This window comes from Larimichthys crocea, chromosome XI (assembly GCF_000972845.2).
Source record: "Larimichthys crocea isolate SSNF chromosome XI, L_crocea_2.0, whole genome shotgun sequence".
NCBI classification, from domain to species: domain Eukaryota; kingdom Metazoa; phylum Chordata; class Actinopteri; family Sciaenidae; genus Larimichthys; species Larimichthys crocea.
The window spans coordinates 12,141,737-12,159,346 of NC_040021.1; the positions used below are offsets into that span (position 1 = coordinate 12,141,737).

At 40.7% G+C, this 17,610-nt stretch overlaps 1 protein-coding gene across 1 annotated transcript in view; it reads right to left on the reverse strand.

Moving 5' to 3' along the window:
- Nucleotides 1-9,622, reverse strand: part of sgk1 (serum/glucocorticoid regulated kinase 1) — a 35,250-nt gene extending 25,628 nt beyond the window's left edge. Inside the window, exons 1-3 of the mRNA XM_019269798.2 lie at nt 9,085-9,622; nt 8,390-8,603; nt 4,471-4,716 (exon numbers count right to left, since the gene is read on the reverse strand). Of these exons, the coding sequence (XP_019125343.2) occupies nt 4,471-4,716; nt 8,390-8,551 (408 nt within the window). The 5' untranslated portion in view covers nt 8,552-8,603; nt 9,085-9,622. The remainder of the gene's footprint in view (nt 1-4,470; nt 4,717-8,389; nt 8,604-9,084) is intronic.
- Nucleotides 9,623-17,610: the final 7,988 nt, after the last annotated feature.

Here is a 17,610-nt window from a genome sequence, read left to right on the forward strand (position 1 = left end):
AAAACCTATAACGCCCAATTACTGCAAGTCATAAGACCTGAGTCATAAGTCAAATTTCAACACGCACAGACATGACCTACATATTCAGTGTGACTTACAGTTCCTGATGATATCTTTATCTCAGATTTCATAAAGGGAAATGAATCTGCTTAGAAATCATCTTTGAGAAAATCATCTACAAAACTTGATACTGAAGAAAACAAGTTTTTTTGAACAAGTTTTCTACAGTATGAAAGTAAACCACCAACAGCACATCCATGGATACACTGAAAACAGGAACTGCTAATAGATAATTTAACAGTGCCTCACTCTAAGGCAACATCATACTTCCTGTTTACATCCTCAAAAGCCCCCAAATTATGGTTCCAAAACTTGATTGGCCCTCAAATCGTTGCATTAATAATTATTTTGACAGCACAAGTGAGGTATTTTCAGTGTTAAATCTGTACAGTAGAGTACTTACTATCTTATTATCAATGTAATGTACATGCTTGATGTTGATGAAGAACAATAAGCTAATCATAGGAGGAAGGGTGTGCCTTTATAAATATTAATATTGTCCTCCGTGAGAGCAGTTTTAAGGCATGCTCAGTTCGTGGCTGTTTAGTGATGGCACACTGCCATCAGGTCAAATGACTGAAAATGTAGGAGAAAGCTGCTTTATTATAATAACAAAGTTGTCCCTTTGAAACTTTTTTACTTTACAGTCAGTACTGGTGCCCTTTGTGTGCAAAATATTTACACTTGAATTTTTGGGCTTTAAGCTAAAGTGTTAGCAAAGTCCGTGTAAAAGAGTGTAGACAAATATCCACTGAAACTGTATGACAGGAAAGATAACATGTCAGGACAACGAGCAGTCAGCAGAAGTTCATGTTCTTTTCACTTTTAATTAAGTTTTCATCAAGAACAGTACAGGCTTGATGTAAGAGATTAGTGGAAAGGCTGCGTTTGCTCTAGCTTTGTGTGTGTGTGTGTGTGTGTGTGTGTGTGTGTGTGTGTCCGTTGCTGTGCACATGGGACAGTACAGGACGTCCTTATCAAGAGGATTTATATGCTTTTGATTTCTGGTCATGCTCTGACAGTGGGGCAGATGCTCTGACCTCATCCTCTATCTTCTAATAAAACTGTCCTCTCAGCTCTTCTCATCTCTCTCTCTCTCTCTCTCTCTCTCTCTCTCTCTCTCTCTATCGCTGCTATTTACCCTGTTTATGTCTCTCCTCTCAGCTCCACCAAATCCTCAGCTGCTCTAATTTTTCCTGTCCAGCCATTATTGTCCATTTTTAATTCTAATCTCTTCCAAACACCCCCATTACCCATCGTGCCTCGTGCTTACGTCACCTCCTCCATTTATCACCCCATGGAAAAAGGTGGTCATAAACTTAGTACACTGATTTGACAATATAATAAGATCAGCGTCATAAAGTTGCTCTATATTTAGCTTTGGTTCTGATCGACTCAATAAAAGCAGCACTGGGTCAAGGCCGCCTGCATTTTAAATGGTGCTGATGCTTTGTTATGAGAAGAAGAAAAAAAAGGTTTTTAATGAGGAGGAGGTGGAGGTGGGCAATCTGTCAGAGAGGCCTTTTTGGAGAGCGAACAACGTAGGAAAAATGTACGTATATTAATTCAAATATTAGAGAGTTTATTTTTTGCCTACGAGGGATTAGTGAAAACTTTAATTTCAGTTCTGATGCAGCACCTCTGGCAACAAACGAGTGCATTTTGTGGCCAAGTACAGATTAACAATTTCAAAAGCTTCTGCTCACAATGAGTAATAATACAGAAATGCTACTGTGAGAGAAGCGAGAGAACACTTAAGGCAGTAATGTAATTTTACATTTACAACAGCACAAACAGTAAAGCACAAGGAGCATCAGACTTTGACACATGTCCCCGGAGCTTTTCCTTCTGTCCCTGCAAACTGCAAGCAGCCTTTCTGCATCATCGCCTCACCTTCTTAAGTCCGAGCCTGAGAGCACTCGCTAGACAGTGACCGATACGGTTCACTTTGATAGCCTGACAAACTTTATAGTGAAGCTTTGCTCATTTGCATTTGGGTCGGGGCCGCGGATGGCCCCCTCGAGAACAGAGCAGCGTGTTTGGCACGAGAGGGAAATGTTTCTGTTACTGTTTCATTTGTTGAACAAGTGTCACGCTCTGCAAGTGTTTGGCAAACTAACTTTGAGGGCCCGACTTGTTCAGTGTTTGGACAGAGCGTGCTGTGATATGGTACAATGGTAGGGAACAGTGACAGAACATGACGTCTGTGTGCTGAAGTTTTTGTCTTGGGTATTTGGCAACGTCGCACAAAGTCAAATACAGGAGAGTACATTCGAGTCCTTATTTAGAATATGCACCTAGCTGCTACTGAATGTTGCAAGTTTCTAGTTTAAATGTGGTCAATCATTTATGGAGTTAAAACCAAATATGAGATTTGAGCAGGGCACTACGGGTCAGTCCATTTTAACTCCACATTGGCTTGACTTCACATACACCACACACTCTGCAGTGAAAAGTAGCTATGACTCACCACTGAGCCCCCCCCAACCACCTCCACTTTTAAACCCCCCACCCCAGCCTGCTCCCACCTCGCCCCAACAGCCATTAATTCAACACACGCACACACACACACACGTTATCTCCAGTGAGACATTAGTGACAGATCTATTGGTTGCGAGGGCAAGAGGTGGAATTGATGGAGAGATAGAGTGAGACACAACGGCAAATGAAACAAAAATGGAAAAAGCGGCTACAGGAAAGAGAATGGAGTGATGGACAACGACACAGTCCTGTTTTATATTCACACACTTTAACATTGTGTTTCAGTGCACACACACACACACACACACACACACCCATGCAAAAACATACAATACAGTGTGGCTTTGTCTCACTGGGACAGTGATGACTCATTCTCTCCTGTCGCTGTGGGACTGAGGAAACACACACACACACACACACCACAGGAGCGGCGAACCAATTGATGGGTATGATGATTGATAGGAGTGGGATCGCTATTATGATTGCAGTTGCATAACCAAGGACAACCTGCAGCAGCATTATTGTGAATGGGCTGGTTTGCGTTTGGGGAAAAGGCGTTGTTGTTGACAGCACTGTTCCACGCAACGTTGCTCATTTTTACATTTTTGTGTTTAATTTTTAATACAGTGTTCACGCTCCCTGCTGAATATGCTGTTTGCCTCCTGCTCTCATTTCAGGAACACCAGCCTGTGGCGATCAACAACAGCAACAACAACAACAAGGGGGTCTTTGAAAAAAGCACCCAATCTTCAGTCGCCTTAGTCTTCATGTTGCGTAACAACACTCGTGGTAGAGCTTAAATTGAGGATAAAGACAAACAAAATAATGTCGAGAGTCTTGTTAGTAACTAATATGCTACTCTGACAATTCAATGAGCACTAATGGGCAAACAGAGCTCTGAAAAATGAGCCAAGTGTTGTTACAGTGAGATTTGTAGTGAGAGGATGGTGGTGTGTATAACGCATATTATGAAATAAGTCACATTGTCCTTATTAACTTTTCATTTATCCCCTATACTTTTCATTAAATGTATTTTACACAGTATAACACCATTAGATATACAGTATTTTGGACATCTACTTATTAAGATTTTTAGTAATTAATAAAAATCATAAAGGTTCGTGCAATTTAAATACAGGTTTTCACAATTCGGTTGTGCTATTACATCAAATGAAAATATTCTACATGCATTATTCTGTACGCATCTGGCCTCTTTTCAACGTCTGAGATATCCAGTGGAAATGTTTGGTCAGCCCAAGTTTATATATATTTTCATTTTATTACAACTTAGGTTTAATTTTTGAGTCTTTACCATGAATCCGATTGGTATTCATCATGCTGTACTCATCAAATTAATTGTTTGAATATGGGAATGTGACAGCATGGTTAAAAAGACTAAGAGGTTAGTCTAACTGGGAAAGAAATCAATGCTGAAAGGATGAACAGTTTACAGGCCAAGCTTAAACTTTGACCCACAGTATGAAACTGAAAAGTAAAAGATTATTGGTAACACATTGCAGTGTGTTTTCTTTCAGTTGTACCTTCAGAATAAAATGAGATAATATGGTTGAACTATTCTTTAGTTTGGTTTGTTTAACCTGTTTGAATGTCTGACCCAGTGGTTTCCAACATGGGGCCACCTTGGAATCACAAGATAAATCTGAGTGGACATGCGATGTTTAATGGGATGTGAAAGCAGAAAAAAGATATTCTATACAAAATGATATAAATATCTTTCCTTTATCCCTCTAATTTTTGCATTTTCATGTAGAAAATGCTTTGTTTTAGGTACCCAAGCCTGATCTGATCTGATCACCTGTTTGTTGCCCTACAGTGATGTTATAAGAGTGAGCATATTACTCATTGCCCACAGCTATGTGTGATGACAAAGTATGACTTAATGAATAAATGCAATGTTTTCCCCTTTACCTTGCAGCCCTTGCTCTTGTCATGGCCGCTGGTTTGCCCACTGGCAGGGCACGGCGAGCACGGCTCTTGGTGGTAGTGGTGGTACTGGCCGCCCTGCAGACCATTGTAGTGACAGCAGCCATAAGGTGAGGGGAAATGCGTGTACCACAGGTCCTCGGCCAGCGGACACTTTGGACAGGGGTAAAGGAGGCCCTTTCCTTGGGCCTTCTCCACGCTCACTTTAGGGTTCCTCATCCATCTTCGTACCTGTGAGGGACAGAAGTGTGTGCGTCAAAAGTCATTAAAAAAACAAACAGAGCCAACAGTAAGCGAGGCATTGTGTTTAACGCTGAGTTATCGCCAATGGACAAGTTGGTGCTTGCAAGCACATTGCATAAACATATCACTCCCGCAGTGACTAAGACTTCCCAGAAATGCACCGTCACTAACCGTAATACTCAGGGTGTGTGTAGGTGTGTGTGTTTTTTTGGGGGGAATGTAACATGGAGAGAGGAACCAGAAAAAAGGGGACACATGGGAGACCAAAACAGACGTTTTCACAAGAAGCCTTGTAATACCGTCCTGCTGAGTAGGTCGAACATTTAGCAAACACGCACTGCGTGTGACTGTACAGACAGCTGTGACATGCACACAAACACACACACTGAGACTGAATGCCTAAGTTGAAGGGTAGCCAGACAGCATGTCAAGGCATGTCGGGTCTAAAGAAAAACAGCCAAGCAAGTCAAAGCAAAAAACAAACCAGTAGGACAAGCATGGATGACACACACCTAAAATAAGAAGTTCCTTCACACATAACATGAAGCGCGTCTACATGTGATCGACGTGACATCCAATGAGAGTTGTGTTTTTACCTTTGTTATTCATCATCGTGTTTTGACATTATCCAGTATACAGTGTGCTCTCATACCACTTGTTCAACGTGTCACTCTGACAATGAAACTGATGAGAAGCGCCATCCCATGCTTAAAACTTATTCAACTCAGGCACGAAAAAAAACACGGCGCTCACAGCAGCAGCAGCAGCAAGAATGTGTTTTCCTTTCCGTAGCCCACTTTAAAACTCAGTGAAGAGCTATTCATTACATCATGTTTTCTCGATGGGTGCGTTTGTCCATGTGTAACACTCCATATCTCAAAGGCTGCTGATTGTATTTTGATGTAACTTTTGGGAGTTTCAAAATTGCATTCCAAAAAAAATCCCTTGATTGCACAAATAGCTTCATTTTTGATCGGTGTCTGTGCATCTTATCTGAAATGTACAAATCCAAACTCACATACAAAAAACAACAACAACACACACACACACACACAGAGCCATTGACATTATATTTCCTTCCATCATTTCCCTTACTCATTTGTATGGAACAGTGCTCTGTCTGGACTCCCCATTATGTGATTAGGCCTATTTAGACCAAAATAGAGAGACAAATAAACCCTGAAACAGCAGCAGCGGGCATTCATTCTGATTTGGGGCTGTGTGCTGATGCATATCTGGCAGCTTCTGTTTTTCTGGCTATGGTGGAGCATGATAGGTTTTATAGTTTAATTTAAAAATATGGAAAATAAAGCCAAAAAATGACGTAGATAGATAGATAGATAGATAGATAGATAGATAGAAGAGAGTCATCGCAGCAGAATGTGCCTGTGGGAGTGCATGTGTGTGGGTGTGTGGGTGTTAACACAACACAATCTGCCCATATGAACCAGCCGAGTCATCGGTGATCCACACCATACTGTACACCATCTGAGACCAACACACACAATAACACGCACTTTGTGGACAACCCTCATTGCAAGCAAGCACAAGAACACACACAGCGATGATACAACCAGACTAGAAATGTGTCTAAATCTACCCGGCAACCTAAAGCTAAGGGATATTTATTAAGTATTTATCAAGTGCATAAAGGAATGTTGATTGTTGCCAGTTTGTTGTTATCCTGGAACATATTCAATGCCTTAAGGGGAAGATGTGGTACTTGAACACAACAACCTGTGTAATAAACCCTTACTTTATTATCTGACTTATTATATTACACCATTTGAATAATGGAAAAAATAATGTTGTGCCCTATTCCCAGAGCAATACAATGATTATTGAGTGAATGCATCAACCCACCTCTCCACCACAAGCTGGAAGTAATGTTAGTCATTTCCTGCCTGTCATACCCCGCAGTTATATTGCTTTTGATCTCATGTAAATCGGCTGAAAATTATTCAGATTTGAGGAAGCAGAAGTTGAACTGTTTGTCAAGCGTGGCATATTTTGAGTAAGTGCAACAAATGCTAATAGAGGTTTAGACAGATTATAGTATATACTGAAGCACACCGGTCCAACAAACTCCCGATTGTGTCAAAAAAATTTACTGTAATTTGCATAGTTTAGTATTTTAGTTTATCAACCTCATGGCATTAGTTCATGTAGGCTAACAATGTACATCCTTATGACCTCTCTTTTGAAAAACTTTTGCATTTCGGAAAAATATCAGTAAATATATTTTAAGAAGCTGACGTCATCAGACACTTCCACAATTCCAAAGACATTCAGTGAAAGTGAGGTAAGAAAGTAGAAGAAAAGTCAGAAGATTGTTTCGCATTTTTACTTTTAATGAGCGATGATAACTGGTGATTAATAAGTTATCCAAATAGAATTGATTTGCTGGTGATGGATACATCAACTGCATCTACATCTGTTATGTGTCTAATGCACGCATATATTTTAGGCACAAGACAATCCACTACGTCCTAACACTTTATCAGAGGTTAGCAAGCTCTAATTGATGTCTTTGTTATTGTAAATAATTATTAATGCTTCATTGTGTAGCAATACGTGAGTAGTATTAAAACAACTTTTAGGTGCTTGATTGTGAAAATCTCTGGTTCATATCATCCTCTAGCAAACCTTTCTTTTAAGTTTAGCCTGCTATTTAACAGTAAGCAACAATGACCCTTTATTACAACTCACTATGGCTTATTAGAAAGTGAGTAAGTCATTAATATGTTTCCATGTTTCCATGTCTGCAGTTACAATGGTTAACTAGTCATTAGACTTAATGAACTGTTATTCAATACATAGAGTCGGTAGTTCGAGAACCTGATCTTACCTCTTTAATCAAACATATATATGGTATTATAATGCTGCTGTGAACATTAAAAGTATTCATAACTGTAGTTTAAATAAAGTTATTTAGGGGGGAAGGAGGGTGCAAAAACACCTGCAGTTGTAAATGTTAATAAACTCCTAGTTAGAAAGACAACCAACGATTTATTGACCATTACTAAAGCCATTAGTTTCAACTTATAAAACCTTTATGTTTATCTAATTAGAAAGCTGCACCAAAATGTCCTCCGAGTGCAGTTTTGTAGTCCATTCAATCACTGGACTGTACTTTTGTTTTTGGAAAAGTCAGCACACACACACACACACTCATTACACACACACACCAAGCAAGGAGTCAGTTTAATGCAAACCATTAAGGTTACAAAGGAAATGAGCCTTGTGACAGGACGGCACTGCAGCATAATGCAGGATATGCTGAGCGGATCCTAAAGTAGAGGACCTCGCCAGCTCAATGATGTCATGATTTCTACACAACAAACACTTGTGGGTTCTGTAATGCAACAGTGTTCTGCAGCACACACACATGCACACCTAAACATACAAACACACACACACACACAGAGCTGAATCTTTTGCCTGATTAGTGAAGCTAAGCTCTCACAATGACATCATCTCTGGCACGCGCGCACACACACACACACACGCACACAAAGAGAGAGAGCGGGAACACTCCAGCTGTGACACCTCCTCTATCAGCCAATATACCTTTCTGGTTGTGTAGGTGCATGTGTATCCATCCCAAAATATATATGTGTGTGTGTGTGTGTGTGTTTGTGTGTGTGTCATCCAAACTCACCTTTCTCTTGACAAACTGAAACGCTGAGCACTTCTTAAAGGAAAAGGCAGTCTTCTCTCCCCCTGCTCCCACTCCTGCACCTCCTCCGCCTCCCCCGCCACCTCCTCCCCCGCTGCCGCCGCCGCCTCCTCCTCCTCCTCCCCCTCCGTTCACCAGCTTCATGGCCGACACCGGCACTCCGCTTGCCTCCGTAGATCCCAGGATGACGGACACACTGACAGGGAGTGAAAGAGAGAGCGAGTTGTTTAAGACATGAGGACAAAGCTGAGACAAATGTGGGACAGCAAATGAGAGGGATGCTGAGGGAGAGAGGTGGCAAAAACAGAGGATGCGAGGAGGAGAGTGTAGAGAGGAGGTGGAGGTGGAGGTGGAGGAGGCAGATGGAACCAAAATGTGAGGGAGAGAGAGGCAGGATGCTGCAATGAGAATGAGATTACTGGAACAACTAGGTGTCAGGATGGAAATAAAGACAGGGTGGAAGTAAGAGAGAAAGATGCACACAAACAGATGGGGGGAGGAAGAGGAGGAGGAAGGTAGCAGCTCCTGTTGCTGTGAGGAGGAAACAGCTCTGTTTACAACCTGGAGTCTGACAGAAAGCATCTCATTGAACTGCCTGATGTGTGAAGTTTATCCATGACAAATGAGTGTGTTTACATATCCCTCCAAAGTGTGTGTGTGTGTGTATGCATCCATACCTTTATGCCGGTGCGTTGGCTGGTTCCGCTGCAGCTTTAACAGCCTGTTTTTACCCGAGGACTCCACAGAAAACTGGTCCCAGATCAGACGCACCAACTCCTGCCCTGCAGTTACAGGTGTCCTCCACCCCCCCCACACACACAACCCCTTAATTATGCCCACATACCCAAAAGAGGGTGGAGAGAGAAGAGGAGGTTGATGATGATGAAGATGATGATGATGCCGTCCGCTTCAATAAGTCACTGTGTTCATTAGTGTGTGTGTCCTCAGTGACGCCGTTGTTTGGAGGGCACCGTGAGTGAATGCACTGATGCCGCCGTGGTGTCAGCCTGTAAACAAACCCCCAGGAAGTGTGTGTGTGAGAGCATGATGAGGCGTGAGTGATGTGTCCAGCTGCAGTCCTCTGGCTCACACCAACGCTACTTTATCAATGAAAGGCTCTGCAGTGAGCAGATGCAGCCTCCTCTTCCCTTCTCTCTCTCCTTCCTTCTCTCTCTTTCTCTCCAGCTCCCTCACTGTCCCTCATCACCACTCTGCCCTCCCCCTTTTCCTCCGCTTCTCCTGCTGCAGTCGATGGTGGCGCCTCCTCTCTCCCTCTCTCTCTCTCTCCCTCTCTCTCACCTCACAGTTCATCCTTCCCGTGATTTCTTTCTCCTTTCTGGGCTTTCAAATTGTCCCAGTGAGGATCGAAGAGGACAGGGACACCCACAATATGTCTCCTCCACGTGAGGGTTTAATGTAGTGTGCAATCATTCCTGACAGCTTTGGTCCAGCTGGATTTGATACACACAAGCAAACACACACACACACACAAACACACACACACACACACACACACACACACACACCTCATAATATCTGTGCGTATGCCCTTGCCTCTGTACCTATAACACATTTAATTTCCTGATGTGACACCTCGGAACGATAAAGCTGAATCACGTTCCTCTTATAAATCCACGTACCACATGTGTGCAATGAGTGTGACAACAACAATAAAATCATGTTTTTAACTGTGTGTTGGCTGTATTGCCTAAAAAAAATACATTTTAATAAAAGCTAAAGAGAAAAAACTTATTATGTCTGTCCATCTTAACATATCAGATTTTTAAAAACTGTTGTTTTCTGACCCATGATGAGGAAATTTAGTTTAAACTTGACCTTTGCCAACTGTGGCTAACAAACTCAAATGGCCAGAGGCATTTCTAGCGGCTAATGTCAAAATATGACTTGAATTATAATTGGGGCATTCTGTGTGTGGCTTTTTTTTCTCTTACTACAACAAACTGCTTGTGTCTGATCAGTTCTTATTTGGCATGAATCTGTGAAAAGCAGTTTTAATCATGACTGGATGGAGTAAAAACCCTGTAGACTCTTGACTTTTGGTCTGTTGTTGCTCTAAAACCAAAAAACGGCCAAGTGACTGCTAGGTAAAAAATCGGCAGCATTGTAAATATATTTATTCGCTTACTGTGCCAAAAGTTTGACGAAAAGGATCAATTTCACATCTGTACGCTAAATATAAAGCCAACCAGCAGGTGAGCTTAAACAATCAGCTATCCAAAGGTTGAAAAAAAACCCCACTGGCATAAAAAAATGGCCATCATCAATTCACTGGGGCAGCTGTGTGCAGGAAGTTGTGATGCCGTAATGGTCAAACAGTTACAAATCCTGGATTGGCTTAAACTTGTAATTTATATGACTACTACACCTCTGTAATAAAAGACACAACAATTTAACTATTTATTTCACAAAGACACGTGTGTTAAAGTCAATGAGAATGAGCTGTATATTGAGGAGCTTAATCAGGGTCAGGGTTAGCAACCTAGAGGGCACTTTATCATGTTTTATCGATCATAGCGGCATCCAAGAGGGCTGTATGTTTTGACCATGGGGGCACTCATGCTGTTAGCTGTTTACCTCTGCGAGCAGTCAAGTTAAGCTACCCATCTTTTGGCTCTCGCTTCATAACTTTAGCATAGGCCTGTAGAATCAGATAAGTGTATTTCCCAAAGTGCTGAGAATTCCTTTAAACATAAATGATAACACGACAGGATTAGATATCTACTGCTTCCAGACCTACTTGCTCTGTGTGTAATAATTCTGTTAAAGGAGATGCATAGTACAATCTATTTGTGCATGAGACAAGGTGCTCCAGATGAATAACATCTCACTTGTACTAGTAGCTTTGCAGAAAATGCTGTAAACGCATAAAAGATATTGAAATGGATCAGATTGCTGGAGTGTTTTTATTTAGCTAGTGCAATACAATAACATTGGCTGTTTACAGTATTGATCAAGACAGAACCAATTAGAAAGGAAAGGTTAAGAACCTGACATTTCAGTGGGAACAAACGCCACCTCCATTTTCTGTGTAAATTAAAGGTTATTTCTTAATAACACTCCGTGGCATATCTGGTAAGCGGAAATTACGCTCTTATTACGCAGCAAGCAAGTCAGTTTGCCTTAGCGTCATACTGTATTGAGACGAATGTAGTTCTCCTTGGAGGGGAAACAATGACTGTGCAGTATTCACTGTAATCAGGATCAGTCAGAGGCTTAATCAACGACGTCTCAGCGGTAATGACACAGAACAATGATCGGTGAAATCAGCTTTGCAACCAGCTGCAAAATGACTTAGAGCGGCCTGCAATTTACCAACGGAAGCAAACAATGAGAATTATTCTGTAAAAAAAAAAACTCTTCCTGTTTTGGGGTTTTATTAGCATCTCTTAAAATTTAATTTGTGTATATTCTTTCAAACTTTATGTAGTGCAATTGTTTTTTATCAAGGATTTTGCTCAAGATAAGATCCTTACTCCCGCCTGTTTTTAATATACATAAATAGCACAAAGCATATAAAAGAGACATAAAATATAAAAGATTTTTTATAAATATTAAGTGCACTTTTGATACTCGCCCTGCTCTGTCAATAAAATAAAAAGACCACAAAAACTATTTTGGCTTTTATAATTTAGACTCCAGTGGTTTGCTTCATTGAATCTAGTCAAAAGACCAAAGGAAGGCAAAAACATAGCTTGCCACAATATCTCCTGTAAGGTGTAAAGACTCCCGGGTGCTATTATACAGTCTGACAGCAGCAACACCCTTACATAACTGAAACAATTTCTCACTCAAATATATAGCTCAGGCACATAAATTATTCTGTTATCTCCCAAAAGACCCAAAGATTCTGCTGCGCTTGTGGATTCGAATGCAGCCAATAAATAATTAATAACAAGGTTTCTTAAATGGTTCAGAGAATTGCTAAAATGATCGCAAAGTCAATAAATTATGGATTTTACTCAAAGTGAGCTGGATGCAGTAAAGTATCATATATAACCATCCCCTTCTCAAAAAAAAAAAGGGCCTCCAGCTGTGACGATCACATGATATGTGCAAGTTGGTGTTTAAATGCATTTTCATGCTTATTATTTACCAGAATAATCAGACAGTACGCTTCAGACTGAGAACTTTTAATAAAGAGCCAAGTGAGGCTCTTTGAAGACCACGTGATGGTCAGAGGTAATATACACTAGCTATCAGACTGCTAATTAGGTCCACTGGGCATTTTTTTGATCATATAGTGAACAAGATCTGTTTGAAAATAAATCTCTGCTAATCTAACCCTTTTAGAGAGAGAAAACAACCCGACTCAACTCAACTAGACTTGACTCTCTGATGAAACCAGTGCATCAGGACAGGGCAAATAAAACTAATGCATTGAGACAATATTTTAATGTTTTGGCTGCTGATTTTAAATCTTTGAACACTGGAAAATAAATGTTATGTGTGTTATTTTTCTGTGCAGCCAAAGTATAAAGGTCAGCGAAAGATCATCGATGGAAATTGATCATGCTTCTGTTTATCCTTGCTCTGCAGGCTATAGACAGTGCAAAGAGAAAAATTATTTTATAAACCCCCAAAGGGGAAATTCACCTCTACAGTCAGCTTTATTCACATAAAGCAGGTTTCTTTGTAAGAAAAGAGCAAATCAACATTGCAGATGAGAGGATGATGAAAGAGGGTTGTCACTGCCAGCCTATCTTCCCCTCACCCTCTTTTTTTGTTGTTGCCTTTTGACCCGTCTCCACTGCATCAGACACAATTGATTTCCGCTGTCCTCCTGAGCTGCTCTTGTCAACTCCAAAAGGCAGGGTCATGAGTTACCATCTCGCCAAGGGTGACAAGGACATGTTGACCACTGATACCCGGAGGTGAGCTCATCACTGGGAACGATGCCCTGCATTCCCTCCACCATGTGCACCTGACTGCATCCATCTCCACGTTGTGCAAAAGCCTTGTTCTGAGACACGTTCACCATCTTTTCTCACAGTCTTACACTTACGCAGCTCTTGACTCAGAGTCACTTTCATAAATTAACCATATTCCTTCTCTGCTTCCACGGGCAGCAGCAAAGAGCATCTATAGGGAAAAGTGGTTCTCTCGTATACCACTGCCAGCCGCAAGTTCTTTGCCACACTGAAAATAGTAACCCTGCATCGCACACGTGTTGCCACAAAGCCCCTGATTGCTTCAAATATGATTCACTCTGTGAACAAAATCTGTCTGTATAGGTGTGTGTGCATTGGGTTGGCACTTGTTTGCGTGTGAGATTGTTAGTATATATGCAATCTGACAGGATTTGTTAAGTGTGAATAATTTCAGGCGGGAAATGTGTTGAAAAGAGTGAGGATGAAGGTATGAACTGATGACAAATGTGTGTGTCTGTGTGCGTGCGACGGTATCAGGATGAGTGAGAATGAGTAAAAGTCTGAGTGGAAGCCACCTACAGGTAAATACAGACTTTTGACAGGTGCAGTAAACAACATTAATACCCTTTGACACCCACATTTGACTAATGAATAGAGTGATGAACACCATTTTGGGAGTGTGAGTGTGTTTGTGTATGTGTTTCAGTCTTACTTTTTCATTAGTATTACTTTACCTCAAGGCTCTCCTAGGGCCTAAAGTCAAGCTTACTGAATCTATCATCGCTTAATGAGCAGCACACATACAGTAGTCACGTGCTATCAGTTGGTGCCAGTGTGTGTGTGTGTGTGTGCAATGCGTGGGAGTTAGTAGTGATGGTGTTTGCAAAAGGAGGGACGGGCAAGGAGAAGCTAGTGGGGCGCACATACCCTCACGTGCCAGTGATTGTGGTGCCTTTGTGTGTATTTTTGTTTGCCTGGGTACAGTACTGTGTTGGTGTGTGTGTGTGTGTGCCAGTGTGCGTGGGAGGGAGTGCAGCCATGAAACAACTCCCAGTGGGACTGACAACACTGCAGTGCTGAGCTAAGGAGACAGAGGGAGAGAACGGGAGAGGAGAGAACCAATTACAAAAGGCTCACTGGCTGACTCTCATCACCGTGCTCAGTCAGCTAAAACAGGAGCAGCAACCGCAACACCCAGATTGAGACTCCTTCACTCAGGAATTATATTTATTTAATGTTTAATTTGCAGTGAAACTCTCCAAAATTAATTAGCTTCTGTAGTTTTTAGTTTAAATTTAAACAGCAATGTCCATGATGATATTACAAACATCTGTGGGAATGGCATTGTCATGACTGGTTGACTACCCTGTCAGTCAAGCTCCATGTGATACTATCAAACAGTCTAAATTAAGAATTAAATAAGCTTTTGTTTGATTACATTTATTTAACTGAATATCACCAATTTAAATTAGAAAGCTTAGCCTTGTTTAGAAAGGTTTACATGATCAGAATAAATGAATGGGTTTGGGGTAGATAAGTGTTGAGAAACAGACAAATGTATCATTGTTTCTGGTGCTTTAATCGGATTTGTTGACAAGAATAATAAATATCCAAACCATTCTTTCCTAGGCTAAATGTCGGTTGTTTTGAGGGACGGAGAGGAAGGAGAAGGCTGGGTTAGTGTGGGATAATATCCTGTGTGTACAAAGTTGTTTAATTTCAAGATAAGTTCAAAATTCAACATTACACTTGTCCTTGTACTATTGCCAACATCTTTAAAATTACACAATGTTTAGTGATAAAAACATAGAGCTCAAAACCCAAACAAGTTTTAGGATTTGGGACTTGGTTGAGCGCATCTAGACTTAATACCTTCATGTGACGGTGACTTGGTCCTGCCTTTGTTGCCTGGTGATCGAGCTGATCAACATTTACTGACTGAAGCTGAACTGAAGGTTGTTCAAACACTCACTCACATTATTACCACATGTTCAGTAACTTTCATTTGCAGTCACTTACATTACATTTGCACATTGACAATGGACTGTTTTCTAGACAAAGCTCACATTTAGTTTACATCGGTTTGTCATATAGCTACTTGGTGTAAGTAAGTTTTATATGAGTTACCTGGCTGATGAGCTCTCCTTCCTGGGCTGACAAAAGATAGGGCTGGGTTTTGTGCAGATGCTCAAGCTAAGGCCCATACCAAGAGCTCTGACATCATGGGCGGAACAGGGTTTCTTTATGTTAAATTTTAGTTATTATCCATATTGTCCTCCCCTGTGTGTGTTTATTGGTTTGGTCCACCAGTATATATGTTGTCCTCATGTCTCATTCTGGAAGGGCTGTTAGCTGAGTTAACTTAACTTAACTTAACTTAATTTAATTTAGTTTTCCTTATTCTTCATCAAAGTTATATTTTCTTGCTGTATTTTATGGGCCCAATAACTCCTTTCTGTAAATGTTTTTTTGGGACAATAAACCCTCAGATGGGATGCTCATCTTTTTCTATGCACAGAACACATGATTGCATTTGAAGACATTGTGCTTGTTTCACAGGATTTCAGTAGACCAGGATCAGGCATCTCCTTGTGAAAGTACTCTGTAAAATGTCATTGGGTTCAAGGTATCTACAACAGCCAGAGGGTTACTGGGGCACAAACATTCAGACACATTTCACTCTGATAGCAAGGTGAGAGAAAATGTCAAAGTCAGCCATTTTCTCACACCTCAGCAATCAGTGGTGGAGGTTTTGTGTTTGGCTGAATGTTGACTGTGCAATTTCAACTTACTGAGCATGTTGATTTAGGACCTTGTACCTCCAAAATGTTTACTCTTCAGCAACTTTATGTAATCTGTATATATATATTTTTTTTTGCAACGCGGTGCCCCCGAGTTTAAGAGTGCAATCCATTTGTACACCGCTATCGTGAATATAGACAGACGTATACATGCATTTGTTTTCTTTTGCAAAACTCTCACCAACAACTTAAAGCCAGTCCAAAATATAATCTGCTCTCTGCTCCAAATATAACGTTTGTAGAGTCGATTGACCCCGGTCACGTTGCCCACTCGCCTGGCACAACACATGCAGCCCAGGCCAGCATTTCTAAGTTCATCCAGTGGGAGTTTATTTTGAAATGTTTTCCAATCCAAAAAGAATTTGAGAAATACTAAAGAAATTTTATTTTGCATACAACATACAAGTCATATTTCTGCATTTCTTTTGAAACACACAATTTAATCTTGACAGCTCATTCATTACCTTGGAAACAACAGTTGACAAAACCATTTCGACTTGAGATCCATTTACTGGCTTGTTCTGAAGATTTTGACCGTATCGCATGGTCCTCATCAGAAGTTTCCAAGAAACTGTAAAAAATCTAGTTATTTCCTGATGAGAACCATGTGATACAGTCAAAAGCTTTAGAACAAGCGAGTAAGTTGACCTTGTGTTTATGTGATTTTTAGGATAAGCTGTATATTTTTACATTTGTATGGAGATGGCTGGTTATCACAATCACAAATTAACACTGTACATACATACACATATAAAGTGTCATTTACAAGACAACATACAGCGTAATTATGTGTCATACAGTGTAATGATAAGAAAACTATGCATACTTATTCAGTCATACTGTTCCCATATGAGGGTGTTGTTTCATACCAATCTCACCACAGACAAATGAACTTGATGTGGGATTTTAAAAAAATTTAAAACACGTGGCAGTGAGGTGTGGGAAGATGTCTCGGATGAGTGGCAGAGGTGTTAGGTTTGGATCACATGACACTCACTCAGATGACATTCACCATCTGATAACTGAATGTGATTTGGTATGTAATTGGTGGTGTGATGTGTGGGCATAGAATTATTTTTTTTTTTTTCGGAAAGTTATGCAGAGTGTTTACATAATGGATATTATGAGAGAGACTGGATCAAGACCTTTTGATTCATACGGACGCATACGTAAAGTGTGTTAGCCTACGTTCTATAGTAGCTGCCAAAAAAGGTAACACAAACACCTGTGCTGTATTTACGCCAACACTTATTATTTTATTCCTCTTCCTTCGGTTATTCAACATAAAAGATAAGGTCAGGAATCATAGCCAATAACAGGGCGTGTGTTTGTTGGGTGTGAGAGTCCACATTGTGTAAATCAAATCAAATCAGATTTTATTTGTATAGCCCAAAGTCACAAAGTACATTTGCCTCAGAGGGCAGCTGTATTTGTCACAGTTTGCCACATCCATACCTTTCATCATTTATCAGAGAAAAGTGCTTTGTTGATCTTTTTTTACATGGATCTGCCC